The sequence below is a fragment of the Neofelis nebulosa genome, chromosome 1 (assembly GCF_028018385.1).
Source record: "Neofelis nebulosa isolate mNeoNeb1 chromosome 1, mNeoNeb1.pri, whole genome shotgun sequence".
Lineage (NCBI taxonomy): Eukaryota > Metazoa > Chordata > Mammalia > Carnivora > Felidae > Neofelis > Neofelis nebulosa.
Genome location: NC_080782.1, coordinates 100,969,417 through 100,993,482, shown reverse-complemented (window position 1 = coordinate 100,993,482; position 24,066 = coordinate 100,969,417). Strand labels below are relative to the sequence as shown.

Here is a 24,066-nt window from a genome sequence, read left to right as displayed (position 1 = left end):
AATTGTGCAAGAAGCAAGCGCCTCCTGAATACAGGGCAGTGTTTTGCCTTCATGTCTTTTCTCAATCAACAGATGTTAAATCACAGCAGCTCTCACGCTTGGAACATTCTGCAATTTTTTTTTACACTGAAAAGAGCTTGGGTAGTAATTACGACTCTTAAGGCACAAACTTAAAAGTATATGAAATGTCATTTTTTTTTTCCTAGAACGGAACTTAATTTTTATTGTTCACTGCTCCTTTGGCAGAAAATTGTTCTCAGTCACTGAAGGGATTCCCTCCCTCAGCCCCCTTCCCTTTCTCCCCGGGGTTTTGTCCACGTTCCAAAGTGCTTTTGAGGAGCCACAAGGTCAAGGATGGAGGCACACCTGCCCCACCCCCACCCCCAGGACGACCACCACCCCTTCTGATCTTCATCCGGTGGTTACCCATGAACTTGCCAGCCCCTCTCAGTTGCCCTCCATCATTTTGCTGCCCTGTTCCTTTTTGGAAACTCTGTGAGGTTGTATAACACCCTTTCTGCCTGAACTCACCACACAGCCTTCTCCCTCCATGGAAAAGTGTAATAAAATCATATGTGCTTAAATATGTAAATGCCCTAACATGACCACAGTAACAGACATTAGAAAGGAGTCAGGTAGTCTCCTACGAATGCAGGATCACTGTGAACACACATCTCCAAATATAGAATGACCTTGGCCACTCAAGGACCAGGACTCACATTACATCAGCAACATGGCTTAGCAAAATGATTATCTTGCCAAAATCCCAAACCAGACAGAGAAGAGTTGTCCCTCACTTCTCATAGTGGTCCTAACCCTGGATAATTCAGTTGGTATTAAGACACCACAAAATACATGAATAGGCGCACCTGGGTGGCACAGTCAGTTGAATGTCTGACTCTTGATTTCGGCTCAGGTCATGATCCCAGAGTTGTGGGATCGAGCCCCACATCAGTCTCCACACTCAGCATGAGATTCTCTCTCTCTTTCCTTCTGCCCCTCGCCCACACTTGCACACGTTCTCTCTCTCACTCTCTCTCTCTCTTTCAAAAAAAAAAAAGTAGGTAAATGAAGTGGGCAATTTCCACTTCTGGCCAAAATGGAGTAATGGAGACCAGATTTACCTTCCATCTGAAACAACGAAAACTAGACAAAGTGTATGAAACAAGGACCCTTAAAACACTGGGTCATCAGGCAACCAAAGCCAACCTCACAGGCCACAGTCCAAACTTACAGGCAGACCTATTCCCCCAGCACCTCTGCTTTAGAACATTAAATCCATCCCCTCTCTTTGCTTGAAGGCACAAATAGATTTGCACTTAACTAAGTGAGGTTTAGCTCTTGCGATGTTGAGTTTGATGCTGTAGATAATTGTGGCCAAAAAGGATAACATTAAGCCCCGATGAAGCTCCCGGACTTCTGTGGTGACTGAATGATTTCTGTTAGAACTGGGGGGATTGTACACAGAACGCTGACCTGAGAGGTGTGAGCAGGCACAATGCACATCACATAAGCCCAAATCCAACCATAAACATTTGCTGAGCACCCACCACAGCTCAGCTTTGCAGAGGCCAATAGGACACGTTCGGGGAACTCAGAGCCCGGTAGGGGGCGCTCTAGTCTCTAAATTCTTAATCAGCGATTAGGCCACCTCCTATATGCCAATTTCCTATGCAACAAAAGATAAAGATATCCGGTGGGCCCCAGCTTGGGTGATGCAGGGAGAGATGGGGAGCCCTCCCAGCTCCCCCTAGTGAAGCTGTCTTTGCTCCCTTTGTCCTACCCAGGCGTCACATTAATGCCCAGGACTGAGTAATGGGGAGCCAACCCGTCCCGAATCTAGCCCAGCTCTAAAATTGCTTGCCAGGAATCAGCAGGTATTTTACATTTTCTACTTAAACTCTTGACATTAACATCCCCTATGCCAGTGCTTCTCAAACTTTATTTTTTTTTAATGTTTATGAGAGAGAGAGACAGAGCATGAGTGGGGGAGGGGCAGAGAGAGAAGGAGACACATAATCAGAAGCAGGCTCCAGGATCGAGCTGTCCGCACAGAGCCCGACGCGGGGCTCGAACTCACAAGCCGTGAGATCATGACCTGAGCCGAAGTCGGTAGCCCAACCGACTGAGCCACCCAGGCACCCCTATTTTTTTTTTTTTTAAGTTTATTTATTTTTGAGACAGAGAGAGACAGAGCATGAATGGGGGAGGGTCAGAGAGAGAGGGAGACACAGAATTGGAAGCAGGCTCCAGGCTCTGAGCCATCAGCCCAGAGCCCAACGCGGGGCTCGAACTCACGCACCGCGAGATAGTGACCTGAGCTGAAGTCGGACGCTTAACCGACTGAGCCACCCAGGCGCCCCAACAGCATCTGTTAAGATAAGGGTAAAAACGACATAGTTGTTTATGTCAGGTGCTAAGAAGGGCTGTGATAAGAACATCAAGCTTTTAAGAATGTTGTAGCCAACATTCAGATAAGCATGGAGATTGTAACTGTTAAAGTGTTGAACTTTTTTTTTTAACTTGGAAAAGAGTCTCAGACTATTGACCATCGATCTCTCAGAGTCTATTAAAACCTGTGTTCATTACGGTGTGGCAAAGCCAGTTACAACTGGTCAGCAATCAGTCTTTATGCTAATTCACACGATTAGGTACTCCACTATTATTAAATGCAGATGACTTGAAGCAATGAAAAAAAAATCAGTTTACTGGTTTTTTATTATTTTACTAATTAAAAAAAATTTTTTTAATGTTTATTTAATTTTGAGAGACAGAGCACGAGCTGGGGAGGGCAGAGAGAGAAGGAGACACAGAATCCAAAGCTGGCTCCAGGCTCCAACCTGTCAGCACAGAGCCCGATGCAGGGCTCGAACTCACAGACTGTGAGATCATGACCTGAGCCGAAGTCGGATGCTTAACCGACTGAGCCACCACCCAGCACCCCAGAGTTTACTTTTTTTAAAGGAGCCAAATCTCCTTTTCACAGCAGAGCCAGTCTTGTACAAATGATTATTCTTCCTGTTTTCTGTGTTATTTTCCAGAAATTCTACATACTAGGTTGTTCTCATATACGTGTGTGTGTGTGTGTGTATATATATATATAGAGAGAGAGAGACTTATATATATAGCTGGTGTTTATTTCTGAGTTGTAATTTCAGTAATCATCATGTGACTTCTGACACAAGTTAGAGTTTGGGAGAATTTATTTTTATTATTAATAAGGGAAATTTATTCTCAAGATTGCGTACTCTGAAATATAAAAGAGAAGCAACATTTCATATGTCTTTCTTGAGTCATGTAGGCTAAGAAAGAGATGCCAACAATTCGATATAATTGACTGCACTCTGAGGCATACATTTTGTCTCTTCTGGTCAAATGAATCTACATTTGTGATATTTATGCACAACTAAGTTGACATCGTATACGTTTCTTTTAATTGTTAAATTTATTGCACATATATTTCATGAGCACGTGTTAGCATCCAAATGGTAATTTAAAAACAATAATCAGTTAAAACACTGTCGTTTGCATTCTTTCTTACATGCAGAGTATCATTTCATTCTTGAGATTCTGTGTAGAAATTTTTTAAGGATTATCTCCAGTTACAGATAAGACTCCTGGAGTTTAAAAAGGTCAGGTGACCGACCTGAGTGAGATAACATGGCTGGTGACAGTAAATCTGAGACTCCAAATGAGGTTACCTGTTGCATAATGGCAATTGCATAAATATCCTAAAGTGAAACAGAGGGGTTTTTTTTTTAATTGTTCAAAGAAAAAGAAAATATTTAGAGCTGGCTAGAAAAGGCTATAAAACAGCTAGTTCATCGATCACTTCCTGGGCACTATGGATAGAAATGAAACCTGGGCCACCTTGGAGCCGGTCTCGGCAGCGTGTTGCATTCAAAAGAAACACAAACCCAACTCCAAAAAAGCCTTGCAGCTTAATGTGCGAAATCTCTTCGAGAGGCAGCAAACAGGGAACCATACTGGATGACACACAGAATATTCTAAAATTTTTCATTTCCTTTATCTCAGTAGCTGCTCCCCTTAAAATTGTTCTTCCCCAGGGGCGCCTGGGTGGCGCAGTCGGTTAAGCGTCCGACTTCAGCCAGGTCACGATCTCACGGTCCGTGAGTTCGAGCCCCGCGTCAGGCTCTGGGCTGATGGCTCAGAGCCTGGAGCCTGTTTCCGATTCTGTGTCTCCCTCTCTCTCTGTCCCTCCCCCGTTCATGCTCTGTCTCTCTCTGTCCCAAAAAATAAAATAAACGTTGAAAAAAAAAATTTAATAAAAAAAAAAAAATTGTTCTTCCCCAAAAGACTGCTCTCAGTACCTTCTCCCTGCCCCCTTGCTGCCCCTTCACTGGCCACTGCACCCGTAGTGACTTCCAGAGTTCATTCCTTCCTGTGGTCACTCCAACTCCTTTCCAGTATGAAATCAGTTTAGCCTCTCAGCTGTGTCCAAGACTCTTCCACAGTTACCCCCCTGGTCAAGATCATGATGGAAGCAGGAAGCTGTCAGATCCTCCCAGACTAAGGACGGTGAGGTGGGTGTCTGTGTGCATACACAATCTTCTGTTGTCCCCGTCACATAAAGTTAGAGCTGACATCCTCTAGTGGCTTCCACCCCCTTTCTACAACCACAGGGTGATGTTTATCTACTTTCATCTTCACTCCAGCCACACTGGCTGCCTCATTCATCCCCATTCCACACCAAGCGTTCCCCAACCTCAGGACCTTTGCACTTATGGACCTGCCTAGAAAACTTTTCCGTAGATATCACATGACCAGGTCCCTCCCTTCATTCACATCCCTGCTCAGATGTCTCCTGATAAGTGAGGCTGTCCCTGAGCTCCTGGCCTGAGGCAACAAGGTCCTTTCCCTCTCCATCCCTTCCTCCTGCTTAATTTTCCTTCAGCTTACTTCTCACCGCCTCCTACTGTGAGGAGAGGGAGTTTGTCAGTTGCGCTCTCTGCTAAAACCTCCGCACCTAGAACGTTGCATGACACCTGGTAAATCCTCAATAAATAGTTGTTAAATAGATAGCAATTGTTCTTCAAAATTTTATTAGAAGGCTAATAAATCCTTCACTGAGTGAAGAATGTATTTTCCTTGCGAAACTTGACACTGATTATTGGCAGTGTCATGTTTTCAAACGAGCCTCCGCATCCTGTCTGCTCCTTGGCTGATTTGCTATTGGGTCTGCATGTCACATGCTGTGTCTTACCTTTCTTACCTCAGCTTACCTCTCTTACTGTTAGCATGTAAGGGCCAGGTTTTCCTGCCCAGTCTCCAGCGCCAGCTGAATCCACTAACAAAGCTGAATCACAGACTCTGACCCAGGCTGATGGCAGGTCAGTAACTTTCAAAAGCGTCAGCTGTCTGTGAGCCCCCAGGGCGTCAGCATCTTGAAACAGGGAAGATTCCAGGGGCCCTGCCTCTCCGGCATCTCTGAGGCCTGAGCTGTGGGGAGTGGCAGCCTGAGACCTTTGGTACCTGTGTCTCCCAGCATCGAGAGGGCATTTCTGGTGAGAAAGAAAACGGGCCCCAAAGGGGTGGGGATTGAACACCAGCACCCGCTAACAAATTGCTGCCTCCAAATGGTGCCAGATGCCTCTCTCACTTTGCACTTACCTGGAGGCACACGCGGGGTCCATAGTGAATCAGAAGCAAAGCATCCTGCACAGAGAAGCCTTTGCCCAGAAAGAGTCCTGGCCCTTGAGCTCGGCTCCTGGGATGTAATCTGTGTCATTCCTGATAGAAAGGAAGGGCTCCTGGGTGGCTCAGTTGGTTAAGCGTCCAACTCTTGATTTCGGCTCAGGTCATGATCTCATGGTTCGTGAGTTTGAGCCCCAACATCAGGCTCCTCGCGCTGACCATACAGAACCTGCTTGGAATTCTCTCTCTCCCTCTCTCTCTGCCCCTCCTGCACACGCTATCTCTTTCTCAAAATAAATAAATAAACTAAAAAAACAAAAAAAGACATTTTAGAAGTGTCTGTTTAGGGCAGGGTCTGGATACACCAGATCTTAGGGTGGGGTTAGCCACACCTGACAGTTTCAGGGTGAGAGCTGGCCATTCCGGAAAGACCAACCATGTGATTTAGGTGGGGGCCTTTGGCTGGAGGCTGAGATCAATCCCTGGAAAGTCAATCATGCCAAGGTAAAAAGAGCCCCAACATCTTCTGAACACCACAGCTCAGGTGAGCGTCCCTGATGGGTTATGTCCCATGTGTCTGTCACACGGTGATGCCAGGGTGGTCCGAAGCTTTGCCCTGGCACCCTCCCCCACCTGCTCTATATTCTCTTCCTTTGGTTGATTTCAACCTGTATCCTTGTCCTGTGATGTAGCATAACTGTGGGCACAATAGCTTCCAGCGGCTTCTATAAGTCTTCCTTCTAGTGAATTATCAAAACAGGGTTTTATAAACTGCCTCCTCACAACCTTGGACTTGGTGTCAGAAGTGAGGGCGGCTTGGGGACCGTGCCTTCAAACCTCACAGTCTGGCGACACTGGTGACGTCCCCAAAGCACGAGGAGACGGGGGCCACGGATCTGAGGTGTTTCAGTCCAATACCGCATATATGCTCCTTCCTCCATGTCACTTTATCTTTTATTTTCACATTTCTTTACATTTAAAAGCTTTCATAGAGGAAACAGGCTTTCCAAACAGGGGAACAACATGTCATTGGTACTTATGTAATATTTGTGTCACTAAGTCCCAAGAGACTTTAAAAATATTGAATTTGAAAATAATGTCCCAGCATAGTATGAATTTTGTAGCGTAATGAAGTCACCTGCCTGAGGCCTCACAATGCTCACAGCCAAACTGAGAAAAGAACATGCAGGGCCCGACCCCTCGCTGCCTCACAGCCCATGGTCAGGGCCGAGACATATTAACCTTAGAACACACTAGAAAGCCCATGATAACCTGGAAGCAGCAGGTGAAGGCGCTGAGCCAGGAGGAAACAGGGAGGCTTGTCTGCCTCAGGAAAAGTGCAGAAATGATGAAGGGGGGGCCACAGGCAATCCTGACCTTGAAGGGATCACAAGGTGAAAGATGAGTCCCGACCAACAGGGAGGGGTAAAGGAGGTGTAAGGAAAGACGCAGAGGCACTTAGTAGATGTGAACAAAGTGGGATGTCCTAGAGAAGGTGTGGAAGCATGGAGAGCTAGGGAACAAGCCCAGCTCATTCCTCTGGGGGGCAGGGGGTGGTGGATGGGGAACCAAGAGCTGTGCTAAATCCCTTCTCTCTTAACTTTTCAGTTAGCTACACTTGATTCCAGGTCCTTGAGCAGAAACTAGCGTTGCTTTGCTATCAGCTGAGCACGCGTGTTCTTCCTCAACCCGGGAAGTTGCACTTTGATGACGACAAATAGAATTCCAACCTTGAAAGTGTGATAAATACCTGGGATTTCGTATCAGAGCTCTGAAGTCAAAGGGGCTTTTAACTTCGATGTAATGACCTTTCCCACCCCGATGGTGAAGGACTGGGGACTGACGGGCGATACTCTGTCCATAACTGGACAGAGTGGATGGAGTGGAGGAGGCGGGGAGGAGCCCAAAGGCAGGAGGAAGTCACCATGGTAACAGAGCAAGAAGCCAAGGGTGAGGAGACAAGGGAACAAAGGGGAAGGAGGCCAGAGGGAAGGGCACGTGTGCTGCATGGCCCACGCCGCATACCCAACAGCCACCTCAAACCTTGATCTGACCCTCAACGCTGGGTGCAGCCCCAAGTCTCGAATAGTGATTCGTCTAAGCCGATTGTAGCAACCCCATCCCTTTTATCAAGGAGCGGATCTCGAGGCTTCCCTCTTAGCCAGGGGAGCTGTGTGACTCGGTTGGTGCCCCTGAGTGAAAGGAAGCCGGCTGGAAGGTTTCTGGAAGATGTTTTGCTTTTCCGTTAAAAGAGATCCGTGAGGCTGATGCCTCCCCTTTCCCTGTTCATCCAGCCTCCATCGGAGATCACGATGCCTGAAGCTGCAGCAACCGACTTGCAGCTCTGAGGGGCAAGGCAGGAGAATCACAGTGACACCAGCCGTGACGTCATTAAACCACTGAACTGAGCCAGCAGCTGCCCACTGCCAGGCATGTCGGTAGGTGAGGAAAATGAGAACTTTTTTGCTGAAGCCATCCTTGGCGTATCTGTCTTCCTAGCAGCAGCTGAATGTAGCCCCAATACAAAGGTTTTATGCTAAGACAATGTCCTTCGGGGCACTTAGGTGGCTCAGTCGGTTAAGCGTCCACCTTCAGCTCCGGTCATGATCTCGCAGTTCATGGGTTCAAGCCCCACGTCGGGCTCTGTGCTGACAGCTCAGAGCCTGGAGCCTGCTTTGGGTTCTGTGTCTCCCTCTCTCTCTTTGCCTCTCCGCTGCTCATTCACACACACTCTCTCTCTCTCTCTCAAAAATAAGTAAACATTAAACAAAAAATTTTTTTTTGATAATCAAAAAAAGAAAATGTCTTTCAATTTTGGATTATTACCTTTATAACTGGTAAAATCATATTTTAGATTATCACTAGAGAAATCTCAGTAATTTTTTAAATTGTCTTAGAGGGCACCTGGATGGGTCAGTCAGTTAAATGTGCAACTCTCAATCTCAGCTCAGGGTTGTGAGTTGAAGCCCTGCATTGGACTCTGTGCTGGGCATGAAGCCTACTTTAAAAAAAGATCGCCTTAGAACTCATGCATCCCATCAAAGAGGCCTCTGATCCTCCTGCTCCATAAACTGCACTTGAGAGCTGAACCAGGCAAGAGAAGCAATTATGGCAAGAGTAAGACAGACAAGACATTGACTAGAAGAAAAGGGGCAACTCAAGAAAGTAAGAGGGGCACCTGGGTGGCTCAGTCCGTTAAGTGTCTGACTTCAACTCAGGTCCTGATCTCGCGGTCCGTGAGTTCGAGCCCCGCGTCAGGCTCTGTGCTGACAGTTCAGAGCCTGGAGCCTGTTTCAGATTCTGGGTCTCCCTCTCTCTCTGCCCCTCCCCTGCTCACGCTCTGTCTCTCTCTCTCTCTCTAAAATAAATAAACATTTAAAAAAACTAATTAAAAAAAAAAAAAGTAAGAATGTGGGAGCTGGAACCTGGGCACACCCGGCATCCCTCTGGCAGAGAGAGAATGGTGGCAAGAAATCCATTTCTGCTCGGCCTATCCGCCCTTCACGCCAGACTGTAGCAGGCTGAACCACAGGGAGCCGTGTCTGTTGGTGTTGGTGAGGGCGTCGTGCAGCAATTGGTCCCCTCCCTGGCTCCCAGCATGACAAGCCCAGAGCTTTCGCACAGGCCAATTGCACTTGTAACAGGCACTCATTAGATTCCCAGAGCGTTATGGAAGCTGAATACAAATTGAAGTCCACAGTCATTGACCCCGAGAGTTATCCTCTGCATGAGAATAGGAGAAAATCACTAGGAGGCCAAGAGGTGGAAAAGCAAAGCCAGAGGGGGAAAGGAGCCCGTGCTAGACAAACCAGTCAGGTCTTCCGCTACCTCAAGAAGTCTTGCCTCTTTTAGTTCCGAATTTTGAAATGGAGTTCTACCTAAAGGAAATCCGACACATAAAAAAATCCAAACCTGCAAAACAAACTGGAAGATCGTGCACATTCTGGATGGAGAGTTCATTTTGCATAGTGCAGGGTTTCTTCATGACATGAGCCTACGCTTCAGGAATCGAACTCATCAGAATTCTTTAGCAGTGTGTCCGTGTGTAATCAAAACACACTTCATGCGTGCAAAGTGCTTCGTCCTTCGCAAAACACGTCCAAAACATGCTTGCACTCATGACCACTCTATTTAATCCTCATGACAGCGCTGTCTTTGTGAAAAGAATAGATGTTACTTTCAAAATAGTATGTTTTTGTTCAAAGAGCCAATCTTCATTTGAAAAATAGGTTTGTTTCCAGCTGATTGTAAAATTTGTATGTGCTCATTGCAGAAAATTGGAAAATACGGAAAGGTGGAAAAAAGAAAAAAAACCCTCCACACTCCAAAGAAAACCACCACGATTTTAAGTTTTTTTTAAAAAAATAATCCTTTAAATTGAAACACAGTTGACATACAACATTATGGTAGTTTCCAGAATACAGCAGGATTTGGTGTTTGTATATGTTGCAAAATGGTCACCATGGTAAGTCTAGTCACCACACATAGTACACAGTTTTTTTCTTGTGATGCACACATTTAAGATCTACTCTTAGCCACTTTCCAGTATGCAGTAGAGTATTATTAACTATGGTCCCCATGCCATACATTGTGCACCTTACATTCTCGTAAGGTTTTCTTTGTCTTTGCACCCTGCATGTTAGTTCCGCTTGGGCGTAATACTGGTTAGACCATTTTATTTTCTGCTTTTTTTTTTTTTTCACCCAACATAACGTGCATATTATTTCAGGATGTTCTTCCTCTTAGTGTCATTTTTTTCACAACTGCACACTATAATTTGCTTCATTATTGCCAGTAATGAAATACTTTGCCCATTTTGTTTCGGATCACCCTGCCCGTGTCGTGCAAACAAAAATCTAAAACAACTTTGCCATTATAAAATCTACCAGGCTAATCACTCTTCCTACTATTGAGTCTTTCCTCCTGTCATTCATTCTTTCATGGACCTCCGTCTGTACAAATCTTTGTCTAAAACTATGGCAAACTTTTTCAGGCTCAGTGATCAGAGACGGACCTGGTTCTCCAAAAGAAATGAGTGTTTAAGGTGCTCTCCAAGCCTCATACCAATCTGCACTCCCCAAGTCCCCACTCACCAGCACTGAGTGGGTGTTTTAAAAATATTTATTTATTGGTGAAACACCATATCTCATTATGAGGTTAATTTGCATAGCTTTGATCACCCCTCAGGTTGGTGCGTCTCTTCAGCAATTTATTCACCAGCTATATTTCATCTGTTATGAAGATTTGGTCCTAGGTCAGAGGCAAACCTCATTTTACTGCGAAGGGGAAAAAAAAAAATGCTGGCAGAAGTTAAACTGTTTCCCCAAGGCTACACAGTCATTAAAAGGGTTAACTTGGGGGGGAATCCAGTGCAGGGTTTTTGAGGCCTGCTTAAGTAATCTCCCATCCCCACCACCACCGTGGTTGTTTTGGGTTCTTTTAACTCCTCAGTCTTACCTGCAATATCTAACAAAACAAGTGCTGTTGAAAGGACACGTTCCAAGTTCATTGCTTCTCTGCCACTTTACAAATGAGTGAAGGGAGGCCCACAGACTCACATGGGTGTCTGTTGCATCCTTAGAATCAACTGTTCAACTAAAATGGTGACCTGGTTCCGGGGGCCGGAGTGGCTCAGTCAGTTAGGCATCCCAGTCTTGATTTTGGCTCAGGTCATGATCCCAGGGTCGTGGGATTGAGCCCCGCATGGGGTTCCAGGCATGGAGCCTGCTTGGGATTCTCTCTCTCCTTCTCTCTGCCCTTCCCCTGCTCCCTCTCCCTCAGAAAGTAACATAAATAAATAAAAATTTTTAAAAAGGAAATGGGGGCCCCTGGGTGGCTCGGTCGGTTAAGCATCCGACTTCGACTCAGGTCACCACTTCGAGGTTCATGAGTGGTTGGTGACTCCGAGCCCCGCGTTGGGCTCTGTGCTGACAGCTCAGAGCCTGGAGCCTGCTTCAGATTCTGTGTGTGTGTGTGTGTCTCTCTCTGCTCCTCCCCCACTCACTGTCTATGTCTCTCTCTCTAAAATAAATAAATATTTAAAAATTTAAAAAAATAAAATAATGACCTGTTTCTGATTGTGTGCCAACTTCTCTTAGGCTTAAGACTTTAGATGCTCACAGCACAGAGATATTTTGTGTTGGAACTTACTGGGCAAGCTAGGAGCAAAACTGAGAAGACTCACATCCAAGGAAAACCTATTGGAAGTCAAGGGTTTCAAAGTCAGGAGTGGGGTGGTTTACCATGAGGGACAACAGATAAATCCCACTCTCAGGTGAGGCACATTGACAGGGGAAAACAAATATCAGTAAATTATCTGTGAGAGCAAGCCCATTTCTAAAAGATCCAGATAGAAAAAGAACACAACCTCTGCTTTTTAAAGACAGATTCTTTTACAAAGGAGTGCTGAAGAAATGATGCTGATACAAGTTGTTGACCATGTGGCAAAGAATAAATTAGGTTCGGTCCTTCAGGCAACAGGCCAAAATCTATTCTGGTTAGATTTGTGTTCAATATAGAAATGAAACCATTGGGGCGCCTGGGTGGCTCAGTCCGTTAAGCATCCGACTCTGGCTCAGGTCATGATCTCGCAGTTGGTGAGTTCGAGCCCCACGTCAGGCTCTGTGCTGACAGCTCAGAGCCTGGAGCTGGGTTCAGAATCTGTGTGCGTGTCTCTCTCTCTGTGCCCCTCCTCTGCTCATGCTCTGTCTCTGTCTCTCAAAAAATAAATAAATGTTAAAAAAAAATTTTTTTTAATGAAACCATTAAAAACACACAGTTAAGAAAAGCCTAAATCTGGAATCTGATTTCAAGGTGGCAAAGCCTCAAAGCCAAAGAAGGAAGACTCCATAAAGGAAAAGATTGAGGGAAAAGTTGAAAGCCTCTAAACAGGAGAGGGGAGAGGGAAGAAAACCTGACAAAACAAATAGAATGTTCCAGCTCATCATCCAAGTTAAAAGGCAAGTATCAAACCAGGAAAACACCGGCAACTCAAAGAGCAGAGATTACCATCGTCACTGCAGGACCATCACTAATGTGAGGACACCGCGTGCGTGCTAACAGAATGCTCGCATCCCATTAGGGGCAGACAGGGAGCTACACCCCTGAGCACTTTCTGCGGAACAGTTGGGACAGCACATATTGAAATAAAGTCTTAAAGGTAAAAGCTCATACACTTTACTCCAGTAACTCTACTTCCCAGAAAGATTCAGAGAGCTAAAAAAACATTTTTGCATGAAGATATCTGTCATAGATTATTTCTGGTAGTGAAGATCTCTGAAAAATTTAAATGCCCGGTAAGGAACTAGTTCAGTAAAAATGGTCTAGCCTCGGTTGAGCGGCCGACTTTGGCTCAGGTCATGATCTCGCGGTCCGTGGGTTCGAGCCCCGCGTCGGGCTCTGTGCTGACAGCTCAGAGCCTGGAGCCTGTTTCGGATTCTGTGTCTCCCTCTCTCTGACCCTCCCCCGTTCATGCTCTGTCTCTCTCTGTCTCAAAAATAAATAAACGTTGGGGCGCCTGGGTGGCTCAGTCGGTTAAGCGTCCGACTTCAGCTCAGGTCACGATCTCGCAGTCCGTGAGTTCGAGCCCCACGTCGGGCTCTGGGCTGATGGCTCAGAGCCTGGAGCCTGCTTCCGATTCTGTGTCTCCCTCTCTCTCTGCCCCTCCCCCGTTCATGCTCTGTCTCTCTCTGTCTCAAAAATAAAGAAAACGTTAAATAAATAAATAAATAAATAAATAAACGTTAAAAAAAATTCCAGACTCCTATTTTAAAAGGATACTTAATTAAAGAAAAAAAGTTCGTGGTGTGTGAAGTGACAAAACAGCATAGAGAGCATGATTATAATCTTATAAAAAGAAACATACGCAGGAGCACCTGGGTGGCTTAGTCGGTTGGGTGTCCACCTTCGGCTCAGGTCACGTTCACGTTGTTTGTGAGTTCCAGCCCCGCGTCAGGCTCTGTGCTGACAGCTCAGAGCGTGGAGCCTGCTTCGGATTCTGTGTCTCCCTCTCTCTCTCTGCCCCTCTCCTGCTCATGCTCTCTCTCTCGCTCTCTCAAAAAAAATAAATAAATAAACATTAAAACAAAATTAAAAAAGAAAAATACGTATATGAATGGTGAGTGGTAACAACTAGATATAGTTACAATTTTTCGATTTTCGTCTCGTAATTTTCTGTGTTTTGCAGACTTCCTAACCTAAATAAGTAATGTGCATGTGTTTGGTGGTATCGGTTCCGGTTCCGGGAGAACCATCCCCCTCCCCCACCATACACATGTTTAAAACATCTTGTTGGAACCCCACAAAGGACTATAAAATCGAGACTACGCAGGTGGGTTCCCAGCTAAGCTTTCTTAATGAGAAATTGGGAAGGGTGCATAGCAAGTTTGATGAAATCATTTCTTCATAAAGCTGTAAATATTACAGAAGACACATAAGAACATAAACGGCTGCGTGATCAAAGACCCTGTGGAAGGAATCCACTAGGAGTGAAGGGAAATTTATAGGCCGAATTCTTCTTCTTCAGCCAGCTCCCTGTGAGTGTCCAGTTTAATGACTGTTTAAGTTATATCCGCAATTTTCTGAGCCATTCACTTACTTTTCAAGTTTGTAAACCAACACATCAACAATTCCCAATCAATGGGATAGCATTTCTCCAGGGAGCTATGAACATATACCTTGCATTTTAAATGTAATAAAAAGCATGACTAAACATGCCTCTGTTCTTTATAACATAGAAGTACAACATCTGGTCATAAAAAAAAAAATGCATTATACAGAGTTGTAAGGATGCCAGATACTTATTACAGAGAACTGTTTTATCCATTTAGCCCAATTTTCCAGATGTTTTATTACTTGGAGACAGGAGAATTGTTGAAGCTAGTGATTGAAGCCCATTTATTTCAGGGGGCTCGTCTGCAAGCCATAGGAAGCATTTCAGGGACAAGTAATTTATGACATGCTACAGGGCAATGCTTGAGGAGGGCTGTCATCTCGTCTGGTCACAAAAAATCCCAACAAAGGGCAAAATACCCTATTTTAAAAACACCCAGCTTCATTTGCAAAAAAAAAAAAAAAATGCCTCTTAGGCAAGCACTTAGTTGTCATTTCACATGCAAATGTTATGCACGTAATTGCAGCAATTTCCATAATAGTAGGTCAAGTTGACAGTGACAATGAAAATGGCCCAGGTTGGCTGTGATCAGAGGCCTGGTTCTCATTGTCTACATGCAGCAAAAGTCTCACTCAGACCAGTTGGAAGTCTTGTCCTCCTAAAGACAACGGGATCAGGTTCACCAGGAGCAGGTGTCACTTCCCCTGTCTTTTTTACCAACAAGTCCCCATCCTTACACACACACACACACACACAACATACAAGGCTTGCAGAGCACTAGCCCTGGAGCATGCGTGGAGCTGGCCCTACCTGTCAATCAAAGTAGGATTTTGAGTGGGGAGGGGAATCTTTTTTAGCTTCCCCTCTCTCAAGTTAGCATCCCTGCCTTTGTTTTGCACTCAGGTAGGAAAAGGCTGTCAGGCATCTCAGAGATGTGTTCTCAGGCTAAAAGGGCCACATTGCAGACTGATCTGTGTCAATGTGATCAGTGATCTGTGTCAATTGCCTAACACAATTTATTTGTTGTTTTTGTTATTCTTGTAAATGCTGGTAGCCTCTGGTATGACATACAGTGAGGTCTGTGTACCCTCTCCTGGACAACTTTGCCACCGTGTGTTTTATGACAATGAAAGGGAGTCTGAGACCAAATTCTGCTACATGTGCCAGTGTTTATTGACCTACTGGCATAAAAATGATCAGACGGTCCATTCTGGTGAGTTGGGGAAAGGTCCCATCTCTCCTCAGGCGTTCCAACTAGCTGTTTGCTTGAGAGGTTCTCTCCAAGGAGGAACAATAAATATTTTTACATCAGGATTAGCCAAATCTCTAATTGGGTCAGGAAACAGGCCTTGGGGACCAGGCAGAACACAGGGGCACGTCAACATCTGGGAGTCAAGCGCTGCTTCAGAGCTTTGGGACTGGGCTTGCTGGATTCTCAGGTGAGGGCACTAGGGCGGGTACGGTCTTTCTAGTCAGCCACAGCTTTCATTCTGTATGTCACCAGTGGGAAATCATTCCAATTGTTCCTTATGCTATAGTTAACTAGATTTCTCTCATTACATTTCAAACAACAATATTCAAATCTGTAGTAGTTCTGGGGTATATCTTCCTGATTAGGGTACTTCAGGGACTCACTTATCATCCCTAAGGTGTTGCTTTCTGATTAGGGGCCCTCAAATGCTACCTGTTTCCACATGCATCACAGTGTTATATACTGGATCATATTAAGCTAAATTATCCCCAGTTATTTGACGTCCGCTATCCACAAAGGGCAGAATGAGAAGGGACAAAGGTTCTCAAAGGACAGACTCCTGTCCTATTGCCCCACAAAGGGGCGGAGCCTGGCGCTTTGATATCCAGCCATAAAATGTCTTGACTGTGATCCCCTCGGAGGCCGGACCCGGCACAGGCAGGGTTACCTGATGGCGACAGGGATCAGTTACTCAGTTACGGGGGGAGGGGGCGGGGCGGCAAGTGGTCTCAAGAGCGGCTGCAACGTGTCTCTTCCAGGAGCTACTCTTGTTTTTCTTCATTTGCACACTTTGTTCTTTGATTTTGAATTCTGCTTGGCACTTCTCAGTCCTCATTCTGTTTTCTTCTTTACAGCTCCTTTATAACTTATTCAACTTCCTTCTAGATTGCGGGCTGTGGGGGGAGGGACGCAGCTCTTCCAGATTCAGGCTTCAGCAGCAGAGGCTGACACTTTCGTCACCAACTAAGAGCGTTTCTTTCTTTTCTTTTTTAAGTTTGAGCCAGCCAGGCGCTCCTAGCGGCTAAGAGCATTCAGAGAGACAGCCTACCCCAGTGGGAAGAGACCAGAGACTGAGAAGAACGTGTGGTTAGGCCAAATGGAGTTCAAATCCAACCCCTCAAACTTCCTCATCTGTAAAATGAGCCTAAATTTCTGTACCTTGTCAAGGATCTCAGAGACTGTGTGTAAAGATTCTGATAAAAGCAGGGCTTTTAAAACGATAGCTCTTAGGCCCCAGGAGCCTCTTGCTGTGAGCAGAGCACCCGTAGGGACACATGCACACAAAAGTCAGGATCAGTCAGAGGTAACTAAACAGTAATTCATTAAGTATTCTAATTATCTTTAATCTTGAGTAATTTAATCTATAAAGGATTGAATCTCATCTCATTCTTTTTTTAATCGTACACATTTTTGAGTGCAGCAAATAAGGTTGAACATTTGTCCATAAGTTCAGCAACTGAGTGCGTTTCCTTATTTGGACACATGGCCTCTGGCAATTTTTCTTTAGAATGTTTATTGCTCTGCATGATGCCACTAGTGGCTGTATTTGCCACAATGTTTTTTAAAGTTCAAAGAGCACCTTTTGTTTTGGATTACTTTTCTGACATGCAAAAGTTTAATACGTTTTTTTTAAAACTACTGATTTGCTTCCTTTATGAGCATCACCCAAATCTAAGCTAAAAAGGAGACAGTCCTCCGTCTCCAAAGATTTAATCAATATTCACTCTCAATTTCTTCTAGGCTTTTATTTTTTTTAATGTTTTTTAATGTTTATTTATTTTTGAGGCAAAGAGACAGAGCAAAGCGGGGAAGAGGTAGAAAGAGAGGGAGACACAGAATCCAAAGCAGGCTTCAGGCTCTGAGCTGTCAGCACAGAGCCCGGCATGGGGCTCAAACCCACGAACCATGAGATCATGACTTGAGCTGAAGTCGGATGCTGAACCGACTGAGTCACCCAGGCACCCCTCAATTTTTTCTAGGTTTTTAAAACTAACTTCATCAATACATCTGGAATTGATTTTGGAAAGGCTGAGATAAAGACCTGAATTGATTTTTCCTCCAAGCTTATCAATTATTCCTATACCATTTATTGACAATCCTTTTCTGCCTTAATCTGTGATACCTTCTTGACAGCACATGTTAAATTCTTACATCTAATAAGGTCCACATCGGGGCCATCAATTCTGTGATATTAACCTGTTTGCCTCTTCCTAGAGCGACAACCCACTAACTGCAGAATGTTAAAAAAAAAAATTTTTTTTAACGTTTATTTATTTTTTTTGAGACAGAGAGAGACAGAGCATGAACGGGGGAGGGTCAGAGAGAGGGAGACACAGAATCCGAAACAGGCTCCAGGCTCTGAGCTGTCAGCACAGAGCCCGACGCAGGGCTCGAACTCACGGACCGTGAGATCATGACCTGAGCTGAAGTTGGACACTTAACCGACTGAGCCACACAGGCGCCCCAGACTGCAGAATGTTAATAAGCAGAGTTGGGGGTTGGGGGCAATGAATGGGGCCAAGGAGGCTGGCAGAGAAGAGAGGGAAGGACTTCCAGGGCAGACAGTGGCATTGGAGCACAAATAGGGCAAAGGGGAAGGTCGAGGCCTCATAAAAGGGTGAACAGTAGATACCTCAGTTTGGCTGGAGATGAGGGAAATAAGGGACTGGGGAAAAGAATACATGGGAACGTAGAAAGGGATGCAAAGTGTGACGGGCTGGGGCCCCAGGTCAACAAGAAACTGCCCTGTGTAGTGCTATAGGGATATGTAATTCGGGAACGCATCTTATTGCTGTCCTTAAGAGCTAAGGAGGTGCACAGAAACACTGAAGATAAAATGCCAGCTGTAAGAAGGGGTGACAATGCCACAAGAGCATCCTCAACAAAGCTCCAGGGCCATGAGACTCATCCTACCCAGATGTGACCTCACTTCTGCCAAATCTCCGGAGGACTAGAAACAATCCTACATGTTTACCACCCAATGAAGGGTAAAACCAATTGTGGTATATCATACAATGGAGTATGACTCCACAATACATAGGAATCAACCACTGATACATGCTACAATATGCATGAATCTCAAAATAATTATGCTGAGTTTAAAAAAAAGATCAAAGAAGACAACATACGGTATGATTTCTTTAAAATTCTGGACCATTCAAACTAATCTATGGTGATAGAAAGCTGATCAGTTGTTTGGATGGAAGATGAGGTGAAGGGGGGCCAGAGTGGGGAGGACAGGGCAGGAGGAAGGGGTTGCAAAAGGGCCAGAGGAAACATTTTGGGGTGGTAGATATGTCCATTATCTTGATTGTGGTGATGGCTCCACTGTTACATAAAAATTACCAAATTGCACAAAGTGTGTGTGTGTGTGTGTGTGTGTTTATAATGTCAGTTATATATATATATATATATATATACACACATATATATATAATGTCAGTTATATACCTATATATTATATATATATAATGTCAGTTATATATATATACATATACAATTATATATAATTACATATATATATTATATGTCACTTATATATTCAATAAAGTTGTAAAAAAAATTCCTAAACTCCCAAGATGAGCTTGGTACACAATGAGGCTGTGAACCCCTAGATATTTGAGCTGCTTCCTCAGACTCTGTTCATGATGGGAGGGTTCGTGGTGGATATTAGGGAAGTATTTTCTTGTCATGGAGTCCAGCACCTTCGAAAGTCCAGGTAGTGGCCACTCCTTTACTGTAGGTCATCCCTGACTCTCTCCTGGGACTCAGGGCTGATGAGATCTGTGCAGTTTGCTCTTGTGAGTTTCCCATCTGATCTGTTTCTGGTGTTGCAGTGGATGCAATGTTTGTTCTCAGGGCATATCCCCACCCTAACCCTCTCTGGCCTCGTGACGGGTTAACCCATCAGATGGGGTGGCCATGCATTCCTCACCTCCCTGCCTGTGGTATACCTGTGGGCCATTTAGGCTACATGCCCCTCTGCTCAGATGGGGCAGCCCTCCAGGGCAGCCCATGGCTCCCTTATCTAACAGGCACGTCTGCAACAAAAGCAAACAGTTCCTGTTCAGTGCCCTCCTGGAGGCTCCTGACTGAGCTTTCTGGTCCTTCACACAGCACAGCACACAGTGCTTCATGCCAACACTGCCCACAGCACTTCTGCGAGCTCCAGCTGCCTTCGAGTCCCAGTGAGAAGTGAACCCTCATTCCACGCCCTGTGTCAACCTCACGTTTTCTCGGTGATTCTTTTGGGGTCTCCCAGCCTCTGAAGCAACAGACGACTGAATGCCAGCCTCCAACCCCCAAGAACTTGGCTCTCCCCGGGAAGACAAACTGTCCCACCTCTCTCTAGACCTCGTCACGTGGGAGGGCAGGGCAGGCGGACGTGTAGACCCGGCAGCAATGCCCTCCCAGGAAAGCCTGCACCTGTTCACCTGTTTAGCTAGTGCCAAGTCTTCTTACCTAAAGGACTGTCCTCTTGGTCTGCCTGACTCACTGACATACATCAAATTAAGCCCCTTTGCCATTACAGTTCCCAGTCCCACCCGGTTCAGATTGCTGCATCATGACGTCTCACATACCAAGACAAATTGTGGAGGGTGAGAGGAGGGTAAAGCAGGGATGTTTTGGGGAAGAGTGGGAGACAGGCAGTTGCCAACATGACCTTTACCCTCAATATGGAGAACTGGTTTTAGAAGTCTTCTGTTACCTTCTTGTGGATCTTGGTCTTTTGTGGCATGGCAGCAGCCTTTGGTCACCAAATGCTTCCAGATGGATTTGGGATTTTGTTTGTTTAGCATCTTGGTAGTCGGTCTGCATGAACAGATTAAATGAACAGCCAAGTTGTGTAAATACTGCTCATCAGTGGAGGAAGGTGAAGGTGGAGTGTTGGAGGAGAGAGTGAGCCTAGTTTCCCACCGGGCGGCATTGTTAATAGATAAGGGAGTGAGAGATTGTTTCTACAGCTCATCTTAGCGAAACAGGAGGAAATACTTGCCAGTTGCCAGAGCAGATTTAACTCAAACCCTCTGGCCCTTCTGGAAGAGCCCAGTTTAGTACTCGCATGCCAAACGGAGCTCAGCCTCCGTTTTCAGGACTGCGGTGACAGAATACACAAATATTTCAGGATTGTTTATGGATATGCCTTGAGAGCAGAGAAATGTGGTCAGAGGGAAGCTCTCCATCCAATATCAGGAGCTTCCTCCTTGCCACTGGCTGCTCATGCTTTTTCAGGAGTTACACTGCTTTGCCCACCTGTCTGCCCAGGTCCTGGGCTGTCTGTCCTCAACTAATTGTATCACCTTTCTGAGGGCGCTAAATTTGCTCACTCAGCACCCATCCATTTCAACCTCCTTCTAGTATGTCATCCTACAGAGGTTTTTCTTGCTCTCTGAAAGTACAGCATTCCTATGAAAACTTTCATAAGTCCAAATGGCGTAAAGTGAAGAAGCAATTAGCATTAACTTACGTGGAAAAATTGGGGAGCGTTCCCAGACCCCCCCAAAAAAAGACCCGTCTCTTGGCTTTTCTGATACCTTTCGAGAAAAAACACAGACGCTCACAGACACACGTCAACCTTAGGTGGGCTTGATGCTGAGATACTGAGTGTAGTTCCCAGGGAAAGAGCTTGGTGGCGCCATTCTCGCTGCTGCTGGGGGTGAGCGCAGCCTCCATGAAACGCTCGCTGCAAAACAAACGCCGAATGCTGTTTTTGCTTTTCGCCTTTTTTCATAAAAGAGAAAATCCTCTTTGAATTTCTTTCTGTTAGTGACAATAGGTCCTAATGTAGGTCTCTCATAACAGCAAGTTGTCCGAAATGTGAACTTTCAAAAAGTGGGGACACCTGTATTACACAGCCTAGAAACTATCCTTGCTCTGGGATTCCATGTTCTTTAGTGTCTGCCCATTCACTGTGGTACCTTGAGAGCTGAACTCAGAAGTGAGTTAAGTGAAGACAGGGGGGCCTGGGTGGCTCAGTCAGTGAAGTCTCCGACTTTGACTCAGGTCATGATCTCATAGTTGGTGGGTTTGAGCCCCGTGTCAAGCTCTGTGCTGACAGCTCTGAACCTGGAGCCTGCTTTGGATTCTGTATGATCCCTCTCTTTCTGCCCCTCTCCCATTTGCTCTCTCTCTCTCTCTCTGTCACTCAAAAATAAATAAATGTTTAAAAAAAAATTTTTTTTTAAAGTGGAGACAGAGACAGTGCATGAGGTATCCCTTTTACTGGTAAAGATTGGAGCTGAGCTGGAGGGCTTCTAGAATTACAGCTGTAGTAAAGTCTTCTCCATCAGGCATTTGACTAGTCACAAAGGAGCAGTTGCTGGAGGAAATTCGGCCAAGAGTCAAGTTATTCAGCTCTCACAAGATTCTATGAGCCTCTGTACCTGCGGTTAATATCCTGTACTCTGATACCCTGGAGTTAATTGATTTCTGCTAAAGCTAGCTGGAGTGGATTCTGTGCCCTACAACTAAACCTTGAATGACTAATAAATTGTCCGCCCACAAGCCTCAGTTAGAACTATAAATTTCCTGAATGCCTCTTCCCCCCTCACTCCCCATGGCTAATTGATCCACAAATATCATCTAAATAAGTTGTTTTATTTATTTTATTTTTTTTAACGTTTATTTATTTTTGAGACAGAGAGAGAGAGAGAGCATGAACGGGGGAGGGTCAGAGAGAGGGAGCCACAGGATCTGAAACAGGCTCCAGGCTCTGAGCTGTCAGCACAGAGCCCGACGTGGGGATCAAACTCACGGACCGAGAGATCATAACCTGAGCTGAAGTCGGACGCCTAACCGACCAAGCCACCCAGGCGCCCCTAAATAAGTTGTTTTAAAGAAAGAATTATTATGACACTTGCTAAAATGGTAAGGAAGACTTTATTCAAGACGATTGTGATAGGTGTCAAAACTACCAAGAGAGATTGGGATCAACTCTGAATACAACAAAGACAGCTATGGGTTTATGGGTTTATAGCCAACAAGCAAAATTGGGGTGGGGGCATCACTGGATGGAAAATTACTAAAAGGAAACATCAGGAGTAGTAGAGATTCTTGCTAAACCAACCTAGCAGGGTTCTTGTCGAAGGAGGCCCGGGTGATGAGATATCAAGTGCAGGGGGATTCTTGAAGAATGGACTCACCAGGATTCTTGCTAGAACTGGGCTCTGCTAGGCAAGAAGGGGGCTCAAAAAGGCCTGACCAAAGTTCAAAGAGAGTCTCTTTGTCAGTTGATAGATGAAAACGTGCTCAGCATGGGACAAGAGGCTGTACCAATTCTCTTTCTCTTCCCCATTTTTCTAACATCTTAGGTCGGGCTGGGAGGGAGGCCAAAGCTCAGTGATTGAAGTAACTAAAGGTCAGGGTGCCTGGGACAGGGCCATACCAAGGAGGAAGTGATGTGGTCAGAGACCTGGGTGGTGACAGATTCTGTGCCATCGTGTGCATCGTGTTAGGGAACTTGTATTTTCTTCTAGGGGCAGTGGGAAACAAGCCACTGAAGTGTCGTGAGGAAGGAAGTGACATGACTTCGTTTACATTTTACAAAGAAGATTTTGGCAGCTGTTTCCACTCGGTTGAGGTAGGGGTGAGGCTGGTGGGATGAACAGCCAGTGGAAAGATCTTTCCAGGCCAATCTACCTCATTCTTTTGTCATTTCTGGGGAGAAATTACAGGGGTGGAGAGGGAGAGGGATTCTATTAACATAAGCAATGAAAGAATGAAAGACCTAGGAACATGCCTAAGAAATAAGAAAGTCCATGAAAAGTAGTCTATGAGACTCTGGAGACAAGCATAAAACAACCTCAAAAATTAATAGAAATTATTTCCAAGCTGGAAGGCTCAGTGATGTCAGTTCTCTCCCAACTGACCTACAGAATCAGTGCCATTCCAATTATATTCAACAACTTTCCTGAACCTTGGCAATCAAGCCTTTAAGTTTATGTGGAAGGAAATATGATTAGAAATACCCAGAAGTCTTAGAAATAAGAACAATGTATATGTATGCCCTTCAAGATATCAAAGCATAATTCAAAATTACAGCGATTTAAACTTTTTTTTAAGGTTTATTTATTTTTGAGAGAGACAGAGCACGAGTCGGGGAGGGGCAGAGAGGGAGACAGAATCCAAAGCAGGCTCCAGGCTCTGAGCTGTCAGCACAGAGCCTGATGTGGGGCTCAAACTCAAGAACTGTGAGATCATGACCTGAGCCGAAGTCGGACACTTAACCGACCGAGCCACCCAGGCACTCAAAACTACAACGATTTAAATAGCATAATACTTTAGCATAATACATAATACATGCATAATAGCATAATACAATGATTTAAATAGAATAGCACTTGGCACAGGGAAACATACGTAGGCCCACAGAACAGAGACCCCCAAACAGAATGAACACATCTTGGTGCAAATTGTTTTTTTTTTTTTTTAATTTTTTTTTTTCAACGTTTTTTATTTATTTTTGGGACAGAGAGAGACAGAGCATGAACGGGGGAGGGGCAGAGAGAGAGGGAGACACAGAATCAGAAACAGGGTCCAGGCTCCGAGC

At 45.1% G+C, this 24,066-nt stretch overlaps 1 protein-coding gene across 1 annotated transcript in view; it reads left to right on the top strand.

Annotated features, from left to right (window-relative positions):
• The first annotated feature begins 19,802 nt into the window (after positions 1 to 19,802).
• HEXB (hexosaminidase subunit beta) overlaps positions 19,803 to 24,066 on the top strand; it is a 43,471-nt gene continuing 39,207 nt past the window's right edge. The window contains exon 1 of the mRNA XM_058739777.1: positions 19,803 to 20,116. Coding sequence (XP_058595760.1) covers positions 19,803 to 20,116 — 314 coding nt within the window. The remainder of the gene's footprint in view (positions 20,117 to 24,066) is intronic.